This window comes from Lithobates pipiens, unplaced genomic scaffold, assembly GCF_037356315.1.
Source record: "Lithobates pipiens isolate NorthernLeopardFrog02 unplaced genomic scaffold, aLitPip1_a1.2 Scaffold_1, whole genome shotgun sequence".
NCBI lineage: Eukaryota > Metazoa > Chordata > Amphibia > Anura > Ranidae > Lithobates > Lithobates pipiens.
This window is the reverse complement of record NW_027507685.1, coordinates 133,862,416-133,883,693: the sequence shown is the minus strand read 5'-3', so window position 1 is coordinate 133,883,693 and position 21,278 is coordinate 133,862,416. Positions and strand designations below refer to the sequence as shown.

At 41.3% G+C, this 21,278-nt stretch overlaps 1 protein-coding gene across 1 annotated transcript; it reads left to right on the top strand.

The window, feature by feature from the left end:
- Window positions 1-11,984: 11,984 nt before the first annotated feature.
- LOC143987402 (POU domain, class 5, transcription factor 1.2-like) lies at window positions 11,985-18,696 on the top strand. Its single transcript, XM_077486090.1, has 5 exons — window positions 11,985-12,647; window positions 15,515-15,626; window positions 15,724-15,854; window positions 16,972-17,136; window positions 18,355-18,696. Exons 1-5 carry the CDS (start codon window positions 11,985-11,987, stop codon window positions 18,628-18,630), a joined length of 1,347 nt encoding a protein of 448 aa, XP_077342216.1. The 3' UTR covers window positions 18,631-18,696.
- The last annotated feature ends 2,582 nt before the right edge of the window (window positions 18,697-21,278 follow it).

Here is a 21,278-nt window from a genome sequence, read left to right as displayed (position 1 = left end):
AATACATTTGGAGGGGATAACCCACCATGTGCGCCAACCCCAAACTTGGGTCACAAGACCCCAAACCAGGGTAACTTGGCCCATAATTTAAATATGTTCCCCAATCAATGTAACAAATGTGCCAGATTTGTATATTCTCCCTTCTACAAAAAGATCACTTGGTTGCCTAAATCAGTAACAGGAAGGTGTAGAACCTGGGGGGCTGAGTATGTCTCTGGTTTGCTATGTGTCTTAGGCCCCTTTCACACATGCTGATGGTATGTCCGTATTTCATCCATCCGTTTGCGGATGAAATACGGACATCCATTCATCCCTATGGGATAGCGGGTGTCTGCGGATGAGCATCCGCAGACACCCGCTATTGTCCGCCTCCGCAAATGTCCGATTCTGCAGACGGAGGAAAATCCTATTTTTCTATCCGTCTGCAGAGCGGATCGGATGAACACGGACACACGGTCCGTGCTCGTCCGATCCCCATAGAGGAGAGCGGAGAGCTGACAGGGCGGTCCCCGCACAGTGTGCGGAGACCGCCCTGTCCGCAGCCGGCTCAGCGGGGACAACGGAGCGATCCCCGTTGAGCGAGCGGATCATCACGGGGCGGATCTTTACTGATCCGCCCCGTGTGAAAGAGGCCTTAGTTATCGCAACAATAAAATCTTCTTGCCATGATTCCAGACTTTAGTCATGTCTACCTGCAGGGGCGGACTGACAACTCATGGGGCCCCTGGGCAATAGAAGATTATGGGGCCCCCAGGCTTACAGGTGGTCGCCATGCCAGGAGTAAGTAACAAACAAAGCATATAGAGTACAGCAGTCAGCGTGAGTGCCACGCTCACATCAGAGTCCTACTTTATGGCAGAGCCCCCCTGGTGTGTCACCTTTTATCAGTGTCCCCTTACACACACACCTTTGCACCTTAGTGCTTGGTGTGGCAGGCAGCTGGCAGGAAAAGGCCTTTAACCACTTTCAGACCGGACCATTTTGCTGGTAAATGACCAGAGGTCTTTTTACACTTTGGCACTGCACTGCTTTAACTGGTAATTGCGCGGTCATGCAATGTTGTACCCAAACGAAATTTGCGTCCTTTTCTTCCCACAAATAGAGCTTTCTTTTAAAGGTATTTGACTGACTCTGCGATTTTTATTTTTTGCGATATAAACGTAAAAAGACCGCAAATTTAGAAAAAAATGATATTTTCTACTTTTTGTTATTAGAAAAATCCAATAAACTCAATTTTAGTCATACATTTAGGCCAAAATGTATTCAGCCACATGTCTTTGGTAAACAAAAAGTCAATAACTGTATATTTATTGGTTTGCGCAAAAGTTGTCACATCTACAAACTAAGGTACATTTTCTGGAATTTACGCAGCTTTTAGTTTACGACTGCCTATCTCATTTCTTGAGGTGCTAAAATGGCAGGGCAGTACAAAATCCCCCCAAATGACCCCATTGTGGAAAGTAGACCCCCTAAGGAAATTGATAAGTGGCATGTTGAGCCCATTGAATATTTTATTTTTTTGCCTCAAGCGATTGAATAATGACAAAAAAAATTTTTTTATTTTTTTTTACACAAAGTTGTCACTAAATGATATATTGCTCACACATGCTATGGGCATATGTGAAATGATACCCCAAAATAAATTCTGCTGCTTCTCCTGAGTACGGGGATACCACATATGTGGGACTTTTTGGGAGCCTAGCCGCGTACGGGGCCCCGAAACCCAAGCACCGCCTTCAGGCTTTCTAAGGGCGTAAATTTTTGATTTCACTTCTCACTACCTATTACAGTTTTGAAGGCCATAAAATGCCAAGATGGCACAAAATCCCCACAAATGACCCCATTTTAGAAAGTAGACACCCCAAGCTATTTGCTGAGAGGCATGTTGAGTCCATGGAATATTTTATATTTTGCCACAAGTTGCGGGAAAATTACAAACTTTAATTTTTTTTTATTTTTTTTTCACAAAGTTGTCACTAAATGATATATTGCTCACGCATGCCATGGGCATATGTGAAATGACACCCCAAAATCAATTCTGCTGCTTCTCCTGAGTACGGGGATACCACATGTGTGGGATTTTTTGGGAGCCTAGCCGCGTACGGGGCCCCGAAAGCCAAGAACCGCCTTCAGGTTTTCTAAGGGCGTAAATATTTGACTTCACTCCTCACTACCTATTACAGTTTTGAAGGCCATAAAATGCCAAGATGGCACAAAACCCCCACAAATGACCCCATTTTAGAAAGTAGACACCCCAAGCTATTTGCTGAGAGGCATGTTGAGTCCATGGAATATTTTATATTTTGCCACAAGTTGCGGGAAAATTACAAACTTTTTTTTTTTTTTTTTCACAAAGTTGTCACTAAATGATATATTGCTCACGCATGCCATGGGCATATGTGAAATGACACCCCAAAATAAATTCTGCTGCTTCTCCTGAGTACGGGGATACCACATATGTGGGACTTTTTGGGAGCCTAGCCGCGTACGGGGCCCCGAAAACCAAGCACCGCCTTCAGGCTTTCTAAGGGCGTTACAGTTTTGAAGGCCATAAAATGCCAAGATGGCACAAACCCCCCCCAAATGACCCCATTTTGGAAAGTAGACACCCCTAAATTTAGGGGTACACTAGTGAGACTAGGTAATAAATGGCGGGTGCCCTGAAACTATAAAAAAATAACTAACCAACCAGCGTCACCTGTAACAGTTATATGGTGATCACTGGTGAAAGGGTTAACTAGGGGGCAATCAGGGGGCTTTATGCGGTAGTATATGGGGGTCCCTGGCGCTATAAAAAGCTGCGGCGAACCTAAATACCTACCTGCCTAACTAGCGTCACCTGTGACACTAATACAGAGATCAGAAAAACGATCGCTTATTAGGCTGGGTTCACACTGGAGCGATGCGGGAACGCCACAAATCCGCGGCGGGTTCCCGCATCGCATGCCTCCCGGCGGCAGTTCACACTGCCCTATGCGAACTGCTGGGAGTGTCAGTGAAATGTTAATGACACCCCCAGATCAGTTCGCATATCGCAGTGCGATCTGCAAACTCGGATCGCATGGTGTGAACACCCATGCGATCCGATTCTGCTGCGGACCAAAAAAAGGGTCCCGTGCGAGTTTGCGGCGGGTGCAACGCGAATTCAGCCATACTATCTGTATGGCTGAACTCGAATCGCACAGAGATCGGATGTGATTTGCACTGCAGTGCGGTGCGAATCACATCCGTTCTCATAAACCGCTGCAATGTGAACCCAGCCTTAGTGACACTGGCGATGGGGGGTGATCACGGGGTTAAACCTTTATTGGGGGGGTTAGGGGGGTACCTTAGAACTAAAGGGGGCTAACCCTAACTGCCCTAACAGTTATTACAGTCACAAATGACACCCGCCGGGTGATCAGGGGGTTAAACCTTTATTAGGTAATAAATGGCGGGTGCCCTGAAACTATAAAAAAATAACTAACCAACCAGCGTCACCTGTAACAGTTATATGGTGATCACTGGTGAAAGGGTTAACTAGGGGGCAATCAGGGGGCTTTATGCGGTAGTATATGGGGGTCCCTGGCGCTATAAAAAGCTGCGGCGAACCTAAATACCTACCTGCCTAACTAGCGTCACCTGTGACACTAATACAGCGATCAGAAAAACGATCGCTTATTAGGCTGGGTTCACACTGGAGCGATGCGGGAACGCCACGAATCCGCGGCGGGTTCCCGCATCGCATGCCTCCCGGCGGCAGTTCACACTGCCCTATGCGAACTGCTGGGAGTGTCAGTGAAATGTTAATGACACCCCCAGATCAGTTCGCATATCGCAGTGCGATCTGCAAACTCGGATCGCATGGTGTGAACACCCATGGCATGGGGCCCTCGGTCTGTGCCCGAATGGTCAAGTCCGCCCCTGTCTACCTGGGTGTTTTGGGTGTTCCTTTTTTTTGTTTCAGCTTCTTCTGTTACACTCTTCATAATATAAAAAAAAAAATCCAGCAGCAAGAGTGGGAACCCCTCAAAACGGGGACATGAACAATATCGAATAAACTTTTAACTGTGTTTGACCAGCTTTACTATTTCTCGCTAGCCCTTACACAAAACGAAAACATCAGATGTAGGTGTATTGACCCTTTGGAACCAGTTCAGAGTGCAGTGAAACTTAACAGAGGGTCTAAGAAAAAAAAAGTTTTGACTTTACATACACTGTGTTTTCTAAATACAAGAAATAAATTGATTTCTTCATTTTACATATTTTAACATTTAGGCTGGGTTCACACTGCTGCGGTGACGAGATCGGATGTGATTCGCACCACACTGCAGTTGCAATAACAAATCCGATCTCTGTGCGATGCGAGTTCAGCCATACGGATAGTATGGCTGAATTCGCATCGCATCCGGCCCAAACTTGCACAGGACCCTTTTTTTGGTCCGCAGCAGAATTGGATCGCATGGGTGTTCACACCATGCGATCCAATTCCTGTCCGAGTGTGCAGATCGCACTGCGATATGCAAACTGATCTGGGGGTGTCATTAACTTTTCACTGACACTCCCAGCAGTTCGCATAGGGCAGTGTGAACTGCCGCCGGGAGGCATGCGATGCGGAAACCCGCAGTGGATTCGCAGCATTCCCGCATCGCAGCAGTATGAACCCAGCCTAAAGCTGACCATACATTATACAATTTTCAATTATGTAGTAAAAGGGCCTGCCTAGTTGCATACAAATTGGAAGTGTTTAGATTTGACCTCATATTTTATGGTTTTGGTAAATCTAAAGGAAAACTGTAAAGGACAATTGTATAATGTAAGGCCTGCCTTATTTACAGAGGCGTTGTAAGACTATGGACTGGGGAGAAGAGCGTGGAACCCAAAACATTAATGATTGTATTTCAGCGCAGCTGAAGTGCGTGAATACAATAGTTGTGACCCCTCCCGTTCATCGTCCATAGTGTTGTGTTAATAGGTACAAGGCAGGACAATACAAGTCAAGAAATGCAGAGAAAAGCGACATGCCTACAAGACAGTAAACGAAACTGTAATACACATATGATAGAAAATTTAAAGTAAAAAAAAAAAAAGTAGATAAAAGGTAAAACTGAAGGTTGTTTAAATAAATTAGGAAAATAATATTTTTTTGTCTTTCTGCACTTAGCCTAATTGTGCTGAGATTTATTTATTTATTTTTACTTTGCAGTGTCTCAGAACACACCATATGAAATGTCCTGACTCCCAAGCATGCAAGATAATTTAGAACTTGTGTATCTGCCAAATATTATACAAATGCACACAACTTAGAGGTCTGCTGAAGGCAGGCGACCCACCAGGAAGCAAAAATTTGAAGTTGAATTATCTAGGATTTTTAAAAATCTAAAAAATCATCATAATGATCAATATTCAAAAATATTTTGCTTACAGATGACAAAAAATAAATGTGTGTACAATAAAACAGAAACCTTAAAACATGTTAATTAACAAATTAACATTTAATTATAATATAAAAAAAAATATGAATTTAATATAGTACATACTTAACACATTTTTTTTTATTAAAGCATATTTGAAGCTAGATAGTTCTGACTAGAGGAAGAAATGGTTAAAACAGTTTTTTTTGTGTTTAACTGTCTGTGTCCTGTTATGATGATTACCATTCACTTCCTGTTCTAGAGTCACAACAGGAAATAAAATAAAAAATCCCTTAGGTATGGTGGCTGCGTTAGTTTTTCTTTTTTTAGGATTTTTTTCTCCTTTATTTCAAATGGTGCCCCAGCCAGTAACATACTTCCTGTCTTAAAGTCCTTAAGGTAAATACGATCATAAAACAATACCGCTTTCGAAACGATTGTACGATAATCCGATCATTAGTACACAGCTTTTGTCAGAAAGTATCCGAAGGGACATGATCTGGTGTCCCTACTGGAAGATTACCCCTCACCTTGTGCTTTGGTAACAACTGTAACATTTTAAATTTCCCAACAATTTTTTGCCAGAGACAATGGGCACCATGACAAATAGAGTTTTGATCCCACCCTACTATAAAAACATGACAGTGGTTCTAACTCTTCCTTGCTTTATCTCAAACTAAAAACAAAAAAACAAAAAAATAATAATATATTTGGCTTTACATTTTATTTATAATAAATAATTAAAATTAATGTATAACTAAAGGCAAAGCTTTTTCTTTTTCTTTTTTTTTGTTTTGGATAAAGTGGAGATGGATCGGAACGCTTGACAGTTTTTATTGCTGTCTATTTTCACCCTCTCTATTGGTCCTGTTTAACATTATCATTGAAAGTAAAAGTAAAATAAAATCTCACATTTTGGGTTTTCCCCAAAAAAGTAATAGAGGGGAAATCTTCCAACAGGGACACTAGTTCTGGTGACCTGGGGATCCCTAAGAATTCCCTTAATTTGCAGGGATTTCTGCTACAGGATAGGAAATTATGGGAAATCTCCCAAATAGAACACAGATGGCAAAAAAAAATTAAAAATCTCACAGGGGTTATAACCCAAATGGGAAAAAAAGTTTTGCCTATAGTTCTATGTTAATAATAATAGTACGTTTGAGTGTGGCCTGATCATTTCTCAATCATACAGACATATAAAAACACCAGATTGGAGTCATAGATCAGAGAACTTTGGTATGTCTGTAGACCTTCTATGATGGCCAAGCCTATCAGGTTAAGAATCAAACGGTTGGGTTGGATCTTCTTGGCAGATCACTGTTATTTTCTTCAGTGTTAATATGCATTGCATACCTCCTACCGTTCCCACAGACCCAGACATAAATAGCCACTCAATAGATAGTGAGTTAGTGATTGGTTAGTTCAGATACCTAATTTTTGTAGCCACATTTATATTAATGTATCTGAAAATTCCACAAGCCTTTATTATAACCACTTTCAGTACTGAGGACCAAGCAGTCCACATCTGCAGGTTCAAAGTCACAGGTTGGGGCCATTGCTCCGAGTTCTCAATAGAGAAGCCTGTTGGAATGTGGATAATCTAGTTTAAAGCCGTTTTCTGTCTTGTTTTTGGGTAGCAAAACATCCTGCGTTGGTGAGACAACATGGAGGGGGGTGGAAGGAGGGCCAGGTAACAATGAATCAAAGTGATACAGTAATTGTCCACTGAGGCTCTCTGGCCCCTGGCCCCCTGCGGAGACAGAAAAAAGTGTCTATCACTAGCCAGAGTCCCTCTGTTGTATCCTGCACAAGGCAATCAACTCCTCCAAAGAAGGTGGGAAGAGCTACTCAACCTGACCTACTTCAAGTAAAACACATTACTAGAGTCTACTGAAGGTTTCTAGAAGACTATTTGATGCTCAAAGTGCTTCTTCCAGCAAGATGCTACAGAGCCATGTGTTGCACTCGACATTTTTCCTCTTGACGTTACCTTAGGGGGCATCTAATTTTAACACCAAACTCCAGACAAACATCTAAATACACACATACGAGCGGACTTGTTTGGCAAATAATTTACATTATGACCAGCCACTTTTGTGAGTCATACATCTCTGTTAAAAGTACAGCAAGGATGGTGACACCTTTTTCAGTTAAGCCAGCCATAGGCAAATTGAAATTTGGTCGGTTCAGCAGGAGCAGGCTGAATTTTGATCTGTAAATGGGCAGGCTGGTTGTACTAAAGTCGATCCATTGATTGACTTCAGTACAACCAACCTGTCTGTTTTTTTTTCTGCCTGACCACTGGCAGCAGCTATAGTTGCCAGCAGTGATCATTGTATTCTGTCAGTGGGGAAGGATCCCCGCCAGCAGAAAACAATATCACCATAGGAGGGATTCTCCATCAACTGAATGGAGCAAAAAATTGTATAATGTATAGCCTTCCTTACAGGTAAAAGAGATGCCAGTGTCGCCTACCCATCCCCTAACTACTAAATGGATAATGAAGAAGCAGATACAGACTGCTTAAAGCAGGAGTAAACCCAGTTTCAAAAAATACTTACATTACCGGCATGCCGGAAATGCTAACTTTCACATTGGTTGTGCTTTCAACCAAACTTTCAAACCATCCAAGGGCTGGTGTCATAACTGATCACATGTGCAGCATTATGGCAGTTGAAGAATTATTAGAGGCCAAGATGGCAGCTTCCTTGACTGAAAAGGATAGGAGGGATTACTTCCACTTTAATCATCAGTTTTGCTCACTCTGCTCCCTCCTCCTGTCTGCAAGCTTCCTGTTAGAACAAATGCATAGCCATAAAGCCCTAATTGGTTCCTAGTGCAGTCTTTCCATCTCTGTCTGTTGCTGATATTTGAAAATAGTGGTGAGGAGGAGTTAAAATGAATGTCAGGTTTTTATTGCTGCAAGTTTCCATTAGGTAGATTCACCCTCTAATTGTCCTAATCACCAATGTTCCAGTGTTGGATATAAAAGTGAGGGCAAATCCAAAAATTTGAGTCACCAGAACAAGAATGGAGGGGGAAATCTTCCAATGGGGACACTTGTTCTTGTGACAATATTGGAAAGTTATCCTCTCACTTCCTGTTGAGTCTACCAGGCAGGAAGTGAAGAAAAAACTTCTCAATGAGACACAGATCCCATTAAAAAAACAGAAGTTTAACCTCCATTTCCCCATCCCCACTTCTATCCAAAATGGATAAAAAAAATTGGCTTTAGGTATAATAATTTTATATAAATACACACCTGCATCTTTTTATACATGCTGAAGTTCAGTACCTCGTGAAATCCTCGGGCTTGTGCACCCAGCAAACTCTTTTGAGTTTATCACCACCCACCTTAGCTTCTGCTCCTTTCAAAAAACAAGGCGCAATCAACCTTCAGCCTCATTAGTGATGGCTCTAGCATATATAAATAAGCCATCCCAAAGTACATACATTTATATAAAAGTTTTTTAAAAATGTAATTACTTTGTATGATCATTTTTGGACTCCAGAACTGTGGTCATGAAAGAGACTTGAACATTCTCACTTTTAATTCATTAGTCATCCTCCATTTTCCCCAATTATTTAAAGTAATGCTCAAATCTGCCACATCTCTTTCAAATATCAAGGTCAACAAAGTGTAACATTATGTGGCCACAATAAACAAAATATTTTTACAAAAGTCTACAGGGGATAGGATTATATAGCCTTCCAAATGGTTCTGCAGCACAGCTCTAGAAGTGATAACATGATTAAGGCCACTTAACGTGCCTTAATAAGTTTAGTTGACCTCCATTAACAAAGAAAACCTGTTAATAATCTATTTTACCCCCTCTTGGTTAGTGTGGGCCAGGGGAAGCCATGATCTTGGTCTTCCCAAATAGCAAAAAAAAACCTTACAAAGCCAATTATCCTATCCTTATCTCACCCCCCACTACCAAGGCGACTTGAGACAGAAAGCTGAACAAACAGTGGCACGAGCGGGGCCTCTTGTCAAGACTGGGTCCTGTTATCAGGTCCTAATAAGATTTTCTATGTCTAGTCCTGGCCTTTCAACATCTAAAGACAACTAAAGGGCGCTAGAGTCTAAGTGACAATTGGAATTTAAGACTACTGCCCGAATGTGGTACAAAATGATGGACCCATAAATATTGGGAATTTTGGATGAATGCTTACAGGCAGATAGAAACACAATAAGTGCACCCTGTTCTGCAGATGCCCCTTGCTCAATTAATCAGAGAAAGGATAGGGCCAAGGATGTTTTTTTTCCCAGACAACTATTTTCCTTAAAATCTTTCCCTGCAGCCTCCATAATTATAAATATGCAACTTAAGGTAATCCCCATGTTGGTTGCTCTTCCATGCAGCACAGGACTCCAGCATAAAAGCAAACAGATGCTGCATTCTCCTTTATTTCTCTTTCCCCTTGATCAGGGCTCTCTACCAAATATACAGACACACCTGTAAAATATGCATATGAGTAATAATGAGAAAAAAAAATTCTCAGAACCAAATATGCATCATATATGGCTGCCCCAAAGTTAATTTACTCAACCAGGCAACCCAGTTTGCTTAGGATTGTCATTAAGGGTCTTTTGCAACCCTTACTTGGTCACTTCCTATGTGTAATGCATCTAGCATACCTTCTGCCCATGTTCTTTTCATAATGTCAGCCCCATGCCCAGGTAAGGTCACCAACAGAATGGGATAACAGACTTTTAAAATAAAAAAAAAAAGGCAACTATGTCATAGTGACATAGCCCATTATAAATACAGAAAACCCTACTTGTTGGTCTATTCCTTACCACGAGGGATGGGTAAGGGACTCAAAGGGGTTGATTAACTAAAACTGGAGATTGCAAAATCTGGTGCAGCTCTCCATAGAAACCAGATTCCAGATTTAATTGCCAAAGCTTAATTGAACAAGCTAAAGTTAGAAGGTGATTGGCTACCATGCACAGCTGCACCAGATTTTGCACTCTCCAGTTTTAGTAAATCAACCCCATAATGTTGATGGGAACTCTAGGACCAAAAACAAGAGGTAAGGAGAAGTGAACTGGAAAGGGCTTCAAAGGACTCCTTTACAAGGTTTACTTGATTCCAGCAAGCCACCATCAGAACTTGATTACTTCATGTTATATCTACTCACAGGTCTTCAAACAATAATGTTTAGTAGTGAAGTATAGAGGCACGTCTGCCACTATCTAGCATCTATGGCCATATGTACATATTAACTGTGAGACCACTCTCCCAACAAGCATAGCTGTTATCTTGAGAAAACATTAAAGGGCTAGTTAAAAATACCAACCTAGCTTAGAGTATTGGTGGAGTTTTTTTGCTCCCCAGTTGTATGTATGGGTTACTTCCTGGAGCCATGGTTTTCTTCAACATTCTGTTTCAATGTTTTTATTGAAGGTTAACATACAAATAGGCAACTCTACAGCTTGATGGTAAAGGCAAATGGAGCTCGCAATACAGGGGAGACAGTTTTCTTCAACATTCTAAAAATATATTACTATGTTAACAGGCTTTCACCCACACTAGCACTAAAATGTGTGCCTATCTAACTTTGGTTGGTTCATTAGACTGGGAAGCTCCTTCAGAACAGAGACAGATATGTGTGTTTTAATGTAAAGTACTACAATAAAAGTGTCAGTATTAAATAAAACCTACTGGTAAGTATCTGACTTTCTGTTGTACACCTGCCTTTTGTCTACTATCTATGGTGTGTATAATACTGATGTTACTGACATTAGCAGGTAGATGTGAACATTTCCTATGCCCATTTTGGCACAGGTCAGAGCTCCCCTGCCTCATTACCCATTCTCAATGGCTTTATAACCTCTAATGTTTGGGAAATGTTAAGACTGATGACTTAGAATTTAGGGGCTGTAGTGTGTAAAACACAGAGCTGCTGAATATTCATATGCCTCTGTGGAGTCTGTATTCCTATGTATATGTGAAATCATGTACAAACCTGACAAATTACACTTCAGGGTTGTTCCATTGTTAATGTGATCACTTGCTTTCACTTCTAGACTGGGGGTCCTAACATCCATACATGATCATAACCCCTAAATACAAGTTCAATTTTTTTTCTACTTATTAGTTCCATGTCTTACTTCAACTTGACCCTATTCATGGTCCTTGGTGAGCCTTTTTTTTGTTTTCCTGGCCAAATCACCTGGAAGGGTAATTAGCATGGACCTAAGGGGGAGGGGTCTTTTGCCTAGGCTAGTGTAGGGACAGCCACCATAATGAATTAGATTACAACCAGTTGAGCTACAGTACAAACAACTTCCCAACCAGGGACCTCCAGCTTAAGACTACAAGTCACTCCTGGAGACCCTCTGAAAGGAAGGCTTAGATCTAACAATTTTTCTACTAGCATTGATAACTTTATGGAACTTTTACTAATCCACATGTGAAGAGTTCCCAAAGTGGCAAAGGAAGACCTTCTGCATGGGGCTGTAAGCATCAGCTGGTCCTTGGCTGCAACTTTTGAAGATGTTTGGTGGATCTACAAGCCAACAGTAGACCCAACTCCAGCTAAGTCCTAAAATTAGGTTTGGGTTCAAAGGCTTTTCTCACCATGTACAACCAGCAGACCTTCCAAGGCTTTGCTCACAACTCGGGTCTGATGCAAGATACTAATTGTCAGTATAACATGGGCAGCTACACCGGCCTCGGGCACCCACACCACTCCCAGAGCTTTTTCCCCTTCTCCACCGTCAAATCTGACTATGGGGACCTCGGGTTGCAGGCTGTGGGGGACTGTATGGCACAGGCGTTGCCCTGGAACCACTTGGCACAGATGGACGCGACCAGCCAGATGACCATTCATTGTGACCAGCAGGAAATACAACAGATGACAAACCCAGAAGACGCAGAGAGGGACCCGAAAAAAGATAGAGAGCCGGAGCCGGAAATGAAAGAAGAATCCCCAATAGCCAAACTCAACCCGCAGCCGCACAATGCCATGGGAGCAACCTACTATGCCCAGGCTTGGGGCGGTGGTACCTTCTGGTCAAACCCGGGCACCACCGCAGCCAACAAGCCCCAAGCCAGTGTGAAACCCATCCCGGTACAGCAGTATTCCCAGAACCAGAGCCCGACGGGAGAGAGTGGGCTCTCCAGCCTGGATACCAGCCGCTGTAGTAGTTCTACCAGCCCGGTCTCCAGCGTACACAACAATGGCACGCCCCGGAGCATCTCCAGCGGGGGCAGCGAGGGCATCTGCAGTGACATTGAGGAGGTAAGTGCACATCATCTCTGCTTCTCCGGGTCGGTGACTTCCCAATGTCTAATGTATAATTTACAAATAGAATCCTGACTGCTAATTTGTCTTGTTCCTGGGTCTGAAAATACGGACCTAAATGTTTGGAAACCCAGCAACTCATAGCTTTAGCAGAAGTCACCTTCAACCGAAGTCTTGTAGGCTTCAGTGAATCCATATTTGTCGGATTCAATTTTTTTGTGTCTGGGATGGATTTTTCTATCTTGTTGGACATTTATTCCTCTTATAAAATCCAGGAGGTGTGCTTCACAGGAAGCCTACTGGACTGGTGTACCATAACTCCTGGATTTTATGGAAGGAACAAACATATTCAGCCTAGCTAGTGAAGTGTAAAATACTTGAATCAAAGTTGTGTTCATCTCCAAGTTGTGCTACTACATCTTGTTTTATGATTCTGATGTTTATACATTTGTATGATTACATCCTACAATAAGCTCATGATATTATGATCTTATAGACTAAAGTGACTCCATCCTGTTTTATGATGTGATGTTTATACATTTTTATGAGTACATCCTACAATAAGCTCATTATATAGTGAACTTATAGACATAAGTGACTCCATCTTGTTTTGAATATTTGATCTTGCAATCTTGACTTGACCGTGTAGATAGTCCTGCTTTTGTAGAGGACAGGGACCCTATTGTACTATTGGGCTCCTGATATTACTGGATATAACAGACTCAATGCTAGATTGAACTCCTAATCTTGTAGACTGAATTCAACTGATAACATTGAATGCGCATTTGCTTTAATTATTTACTTTTTTAATGAGCTTCTGAGTTGAAATTCCATAATTTCACTTTGTGTTGACTGAAGTACCCTATAATAGGACAAGTCCCATATTGCATGTGACATTGGATCTTGTTTATTACATTTTTAATCCTTAATAAAGTTTAGCGATGGACTTGACCTTATGGGTACTATCTAATCATGTTGTATCAAGAGGACTTCATCTTGCAAACGTTTTGCAAAGAGACTACATTATGTAATGAACAATTTGTTCACATTTAATTATGTATTTTTATTGTTGTGTTAAGGTGACTCCATCTTGGTTTAATTTATCCATCATTTTGTTGGTCAGTGTGTGTGGCCATGAGCTACTTAGATCTTGTTATATTTAGCCACTATTATACTGACTCCATGTTGCTTTAAGCTCTAGATTCTGTTAACTTGCGTTTAGCAGGAGGCAAGTTAAAAATGAACCCTAAAAGTGGTTGATGCTTGGACTATGGGACTTGGGATATGCAATTAGCGGACCTCCAACTGTTGCAGAACTACAAGTCCCATGAGGCATAGCAAGACTCTGACAGCCACAAGCAATGCACCCAGAGGCAGAGGCATGATGGGACTTGTAGTTTTGCAACAGCTGGAGGTCCGCTAATTGCATATCCCTGGACTAGACTATCCAAGAGAGGTAGTGAGTCAGTCAACAGCAAGTGGATTCAAACATACTTGGGATACACATAGATCTATACTCAGACCAACAAATTAATTAATTAATCAGTCAACTAATAAATAAATAAATAAAAAAAAAAACTGGGCAAACTTAATGGCCCACTTAAAGCGGTTCTTCATCCTAAAGGGGAAGTTCCGTTAGTATTATCCCTCCCCCCCCTCCGGTGCCACAATCGGCACCTTTCGGGGGGGAGGGGGGTGCAGTTGCCAGGTAACTGCACCCACTTCCGGCCAGACCGACGCAGACCCCCGCATCGCTCCGCCCCCACCCCCCCCCCCCCCGTTGTGTTCTGGGAAACACACAGTTCCCAGAGACACAGCGGGGGACCATAAGAGAAGCGCAGCGCAACTCGCGCATGCGCAGTAGGGAACCGGGCAGTGAAGCCCTCATGCTTCACTTCCCGATTCCCTGACAGAGGATGGCGGCGGTGGCTGCAGCGAGACGAGCGATCGCTCGTCATCTGCCGCCGACATCGCTGGAACCTGGGACAGGTAAGTGTGATATTATTAAAAGTCAGCAGCTGCAATATTAGTAGCTGCTGGCTTTTAATTTTTTTTTTTTAGGTGCAGCTCCTCTTTAATCTGTATGCTACTCATTCTTCTATGTTTCATGGCATCCCATAAAAATTTTTTTTTTGTTAAATGATCTCCATCTTTATTGTGCTCCTCATATTGCTTCTAGCCTTCTAGCTGGTTTGACGTCTCTTAAAGTGGTTCCATCTAAACACCTGATCTTCTTGTGCTATCATGACACCATCTAGCTTTGAGCCCCCAACTTTGTTTTCTTGCGTTTCACTGAGCACTTGATTATGTTATATTAAAGCAACATTTACAAAATACGCAAAAAGATCCATTTCTAAATGAATAAAGTATGTTTTTTTTTGCAGGTGTTCACAACGTCATTAGCTCCTGAGAACTTTGTGTCCTCTGCTCACAGAGCTAAGTTGGTCATTGTACAGCAACCAATGCTATGTGCTATGATCAATATTTCTGTTGTCAGCATTTTCAGAAGTCATTACATAAAACTGCACCTGAATCCACCAAAATAAAAATGATTAAAGCCAGGTGTGGCTCAAAGTACCCTCGGGTTAGAATGTTAAATAAATCTGAAAACTAAGTTTTCAGTTCGTTATTCATAATAGCATTAGTAAATATCCTTTTTGCAGCCTGAATTTTTTGCAGCCTAAATTTTTTGCAAGCCCATAATGTGAATAATGAAAAATTGTTTTATTTCCTTTGCTCGTTGCTATACCCATCGTATGTGTATCCTTCAGTATTGCTATTTGTTGTCATTAAATTTACAGTTGATATCTTCAGCTATTCAAAGTTGAATATCTCTCAGTAATTTTTTTTGTGATGTCTTGCAGGAAATCCCGACATCTGCAGAGATGGAACAGTTTGCCAAGGATCTGAAACACAAACGGATCACTCATGGCTACACACAAGCAGATGTTGGCTATGCCCTAGGACTTCTTTATAGTAAGGTTACCTATGAGGAATTCTATAATAAACTGCAAGAGAGCATTGTTTAAAGCTGTTTGAAACTGAAACCTCTCTTTCCTATTCTCTCTCATAGACAAAACGTTTAGTCAGACGACCATCTGCCGATTTGAGTCTCTACAACTAAGCTTTAAAAACATGTGCAAGCTTAAACCGCTACTAGGCAGCTGGCTGCAGGAAGTGGACACAAGAGTGGACATGCAGGAGGTAACTACATCATCATAAATGGGTTAAGAAAAGGGCTTGTATGACAAAGTGGAAGAGTAAGGCCATCCAAAACTGATATTTTAGCATTTGGTTGAGTCTGGTGGGTGGACTCAGCTGGCAAGATCTTTTTAAGAAGATTCTTGTAATCAGATGTTTGCACTTGTATGATTAGGTCTTTCCACCTGCTTTGACTAGTATGAGGGCATCTGAGACTCTTGAAGTTTGAGACTTGAAAGTGGAGTGAGAAAAGACAGAAACTTTAGTTGGGAGAACTTAACTATGGAGTTTCCAAGATATTGCCTTTCAAATAAGAAATTGCTAGTGAGAACAGTGCAAATATCAACTAAGTAGTATGTATAGCCTATTTACTATTTCATAAGATTTCTATTAAATTGGGTGATGATATTCATGTGGGCTACCCCTGACCATTGCAGACACCTGATAAGCAACAATAACATTCAGCTGGGTAGCCACTATCCAAAAGCCTACAGAGCAAATCATCCTTGGAGCCCTACAAACAGATCTATATACTTGTAAGTCCAGCTTGGCTGTAAATGGTAATTGTTATAGTGTAAATGGTAAGTGAAGGGAGAATAATGGTAACTGGCAACTTTTGACCTGCCTGATTGATAGGTATTCCCATATGGCAGCCATCCTGGGTTTCCACAGATGTGAGAACACTGCTGGTTCCAGTACATTGCATCAGCATCAGGACCTTCCAAAATGTCCCCTCAGCCAATGAGTAAATGTGACATATATAGCTGCAATCCCATGTCTTTTCTCTATAGAAAAGAAAAAAGTGTGTGTGTGTGTGTGTGTGTGTGTGTGTGTGTGTGTGTGTGTGTGTGTGTGTGTGTGTGTGTGTGTGTGTGTGTGTGTGTGTGTGTGTGTGTGTGTGTGTGTGTGTGATAGCAAACACCCTTGAATGCCAACAGTACTTTTAGTGCCCATTGCAGAATACCTATATATCCTCATTCAGCTGTTGCAAAGAATGCTTGGGCTTATGAACAGCCACCCTTATGATACAAGAGACCTACATAGTTAGAAGTGCAGGTTTCAGAATCTGGAAAAGAGGAGCGAGTATGTAACCATAACACTCTCTTCTTTGGCTCTTTAGCTCATCAGTCGGGGACCAGTTTTGCCTCAGATCCAGAAGCGAAAGCATCGAACAAGTATTGAGAACAATGTCAAACGCAGTTTGGAGAATTATTTCATGCACTGCTCAAAGCCTGGTGCACAAGAGATATCCCAGATTGCCAGGGAACTAAACATGGATAAAGATGTAAGTATACCTAGTTCAATTATTTTACTGTTGTACAATAGTTGGTTTAACCATGGCACCACAACTCTATGTTTATACTATACCATACCAATGGCAAAAAATAAATTGCCAGGGGTTATACCCTCCCTTACTCCATCCAAAATTAAAAAAGTTTTGCATTGAGTTTTACTTAAATATCTGCTGAGTTGTTTTTCAGCTCTAACGGCTGTTCAATATGTAGGCTATTGCCATGGCAGCAGGGGAGGACAGAGCTGATGGGAGGGGTATCAGTCTTACTAATGATAATGCCAATGATGGTAGATAAGTTTGATTCAAAGGCACATTTTTTCATTCAATAGTGTTCTTTAAATCTGGAGAGAAGAAGGAAAGAGCAATAAAGAGAACGCTATGGGGTTGCTTTACTAAAACTGGAGAGTGCAAAATCTGGTGCAGCTCTGCATAGAAACCAATCAGCTTACAGTTTTTTTTTTTTTGTCACAGCCTAATTGAACATACTGAAGTTAGAAGCTGATTGGCTACCATGCATGCCTGTACCACATTCTCTGCTCTCCAGTTTTAGTAAATCAACCTCTATGTCTATACAGGCCTAGGTTTTGAACAAGTAACATGGGCCATAGCAGGAGGCACTTGGACTGAATCCATGTCTATATTTGCTACAAAGAGGGCAGGTGCTGTATAAAACAGATAGATGCACTATTACATAAAAGCTCTTCTTAGCCAGTTAAATGCTAGCAATGAAGTAGATATTTAGTCTAACCAAAAGTAATCTTTCAGTTAGAGATTGGATACCTGTTAAGCTAGGTCACCCTCTGTTTTATTTTTTTATTTTTATTTTTAAGCTTGTAATAATGAGATCTTCTGTTATAGTTTAAAAACACTTTTCTGCCCAACGAGTTGTTGATGTAATTTGGCACTTTATAATGCCCCCACTCATTCTGTTACATCATCCGCAATATAAAATTACAAATAACAAGGAGAGTGGGATCCTCATAATGGCTGAGGCAGGCTCTGGATATCAAGTGTAGGAATTCTACCATTAACATCCCTGTTAATAAGCATTTTTCTTGCATATTCCCCTTAAAGACCTATTTCACAGTTTTTGTTTCCAGTCTCTAAAAATCTGAACCATGTTGCCTATCTGCTAAACTACTAGAATCTAGAATTGTAGGTCCTTTATTTTAACATTGACTTTTTAACTATGTGTTCATCTGTTCACAGGTTGTCAGAGTCTGGTTTTGTAACCGTCGGCAGAAAGGAAAACGGCAGGTGCACCCCTACCTCAGGGAAAATGGTGGAGAAGCCTACGATGTTGTCCAGTCCCTCTCACCTCCAAATGCAGGCCATTTTGCCCTGTCTCAGGTGATGGCATCTCAAGGTTTTGCCCCAACATCCCTGGGTTCCAACCCTGCACTTTACATGCCTGCCTTCCATAAAAGCGAGGTCTTCCACCAGGCCATGCCTCATGGAATGTCCATAGGGAATTATGCCACTTAAAGCCTATCTGATTCCTATAACATGGCAACGATTCCATTGATGACCTTTCTTTTTCTTTTTCTGAAAAATGGGGCAGGGTGGGGGGGTGGGCAAAGAGAGATATCACTGCTGGTAAAACTTGAGTTTTGGTTCATGTTGGTCATAGTCTCACCTAAAGCTAAAATTAATTCAGAGTGAGAATGATTACAGTCTAGTCCAGTCTGCATAGATTACTGTTACTAGTGTATAAGTTTGATTAATACAGCATACATCTAAAAAATGTTGACAACACCAACCTTTAGTGCATAACCAGGGTTCCATCAAACCTTCTAATCTATTCTTCAAGGGATACAGTCATACCGGCATATTCAGTGAGGCAATGCAAAAGAGCAATATTGGTGTCCAAATGTAACTGAGTTCGATTATTGCAGCATTCTGATTGATTGCTACATTCTTCATATCATTGTTATCCTATGTAATATCTAACTAAACAAGTATAATGATTTTGTATTGTTGTTTTTAACTTTTTTCATCCCTAAATTAATATAATGCAAAAACCCTGCCTAACCAGATACTACACCACTAGATACCTGGCATTTACAGAAAATACCCCCTCTGTACCCCTCTCTAATTTAGTTTCACTTTAAGGTGGAACAAAACCCTCCTATTTTTTCCAGCCAAAGAAGCTGCCATCTTGGCCTCTGTTTGATCTTCAGCTGTCATGATGCTGCACATTTTATCAGTTATAGCAGCCTTTTGATGGTTTAACAGTTGGGTTGAGAGCACAACCAATGTGACACTTACATTCCTGGCACGTGCTGGGAATGTAACTGTTTTTTTAAACGGTTAAATCAATGGTTCTAGTTCTACTTTGATACAGGAATCTGACTTTTCCTGACTTAAAGTGGAAGTAAACCCATTGATTTAAACAGTTAAAAAAAAAGGCATGCCGGGAATGCTAACTGCACATTGACTGTGCTCTCAGACAAACTATCAAACCATCCAATGGCTGGTGTCATAACAAATCACATTTGCAGCATCATAGCAGTTGAAGATTAAACAGAGGCAAAGATGGCAGCTTCCTTGGCTGAAAACGATAGGGGAGTTTACTTCCACTTTAATAGCTAAGCTCCACCAACTGCTTTTTCCCTGTTCAATTAGAGTGCCTTACTGGACAATTGGACAGTAGAGTGGCAGTTGTCAGGGTTTAGTTATGAAGTCAGGGGAGGTGGGCTCCAGTTATGAAGTGAAACTATATCAAAGAGGGACACAGAAGAAGGCAAAGCATTTATGGGCAGCAAAATATATTAAATACTATCCAGTATGTGGTAATATTAAATCACCACCCAGTTTATTTATAATAGTATCCAGTAACATCTTGAGGTTTGGATAGCTTTTGTGGATTGTAGATACATTTCTGGTTTTGGGTTAGACCTTAATGCTCTCTTTCTGATGACTGTATCCCTTGAAAAGCCAAAATATCAGGTCGTTGACTGACAATGATCCAGCAACAGCACATGCTAACTTCTATTCTGACTCTAGGGGGCACTGTGATATTCTACAGTTTGTGAGAGTGGCATAAAACAGATCAGAGTTAGTCCTTGACCCACTCTCATTGCCCCCCTGCCCATCCCACCCCAACATACCCCATCCCAACCAATGCCATGTCCATATTATGTTTTACTCTCACTAGCTCACTGTTGCCCCCTTCTGTTCAGTTACAAGTTGGCTTCTTGAAACACCACGTTGTAGATGCTGTTTCTGAGCCAACGTTAAGGGGCCATTTCTGGCATCTATTTCTCAGGCAGATACATTATTCATGAAAAAGCAACTGAGACCTAGGCTACAATATTTTGAATATAGTTTAGGCATACAAAATGGCTACCACATTGTTGAGGCATGAGGTCTACGTAACCCACTAAATTCTTTTACCTTAACAGGGCTTCCTAACTCTTCCCCCAAATCTACCTTCGAATGCTTTGTCTTTGTCTGTCTCGTTATGTTTGTTTTTTTCTGACTTTAAATTATTTGTCCTAAAGTCTAGAATAGTCACTTTGATGTTTTATGTAAACTGCCTTCTCGATCAGCTAAGCTGGTAACTTAATGTCCCCAAGTCACTTTAATCCTTGTTGCACTAAAGCGTTCGTTCATTTCAACTCCTCTTTTACCCTGGGGTAAGGAAACATTCTACTTCAAAACTACTTGTTCAAATGATTGTGCAAATTTAAATACACTGGGGGGCCTAGGGCTGTTTTGCTGACAGTTTTTATTTCTTAAAGGGCATCGACTAAAAGTATTATTTTACATATTGGTGGTGACTGCTGGTCTGAGAGTTTCTTATTTGCTTTGGATGTTCCAAAGATGAGCTCTCCCTGCCATAAATCCCAACTCCCATTCCCCATCCACCTAGGAGTTTGAGGTGTTCCCTATCACCATTATGTGTCATCATAATCTGTGCAGCAACAGAGCACAGAGATCTCACTGAGAGAAAATAAACTAGGTGGATTCAATCTCCAGCCTCTACCAAACACCAAAATAGATCATGTCTAAAATCCAATTTGCATGTAACTGTGTAGGTTTTCAGTTACCTAGTTTACAGAAATGAAGGTCTCATTAATAGCTTTAATTTTGGTTGATTCAGCATTCGAGGCATGGGTGGTTCGGCAAGT

What these genes read in the sequence shown, in the direction of transcription:
- LOC143987402 (XM_077486090.1), top strand. Translation starts at nt 11,985, where the DNA reads ATGTACAACCAGCAGACCTTCCAAGGCTTTGCTCACAACTCGGGTCTG. An exon ending in TGCCCTAGGACTTCTTTATA is followed by an intron (nt 15,627 to 15,723) that starts GTAAGGTTACCT and finishes TCTCTCTCATAG; the next exon opens with ACAAAACGTTTAGTCAGACG. An exon ending in AACTAAACATGGATAAAGAT is followed by an intron (nt 17,137 to 18,354) that starts GTAAGTATACCT and finishes ATCTGTTCACAG; the next exon opens with GTTGTCAGAGTCTGGTTTTG.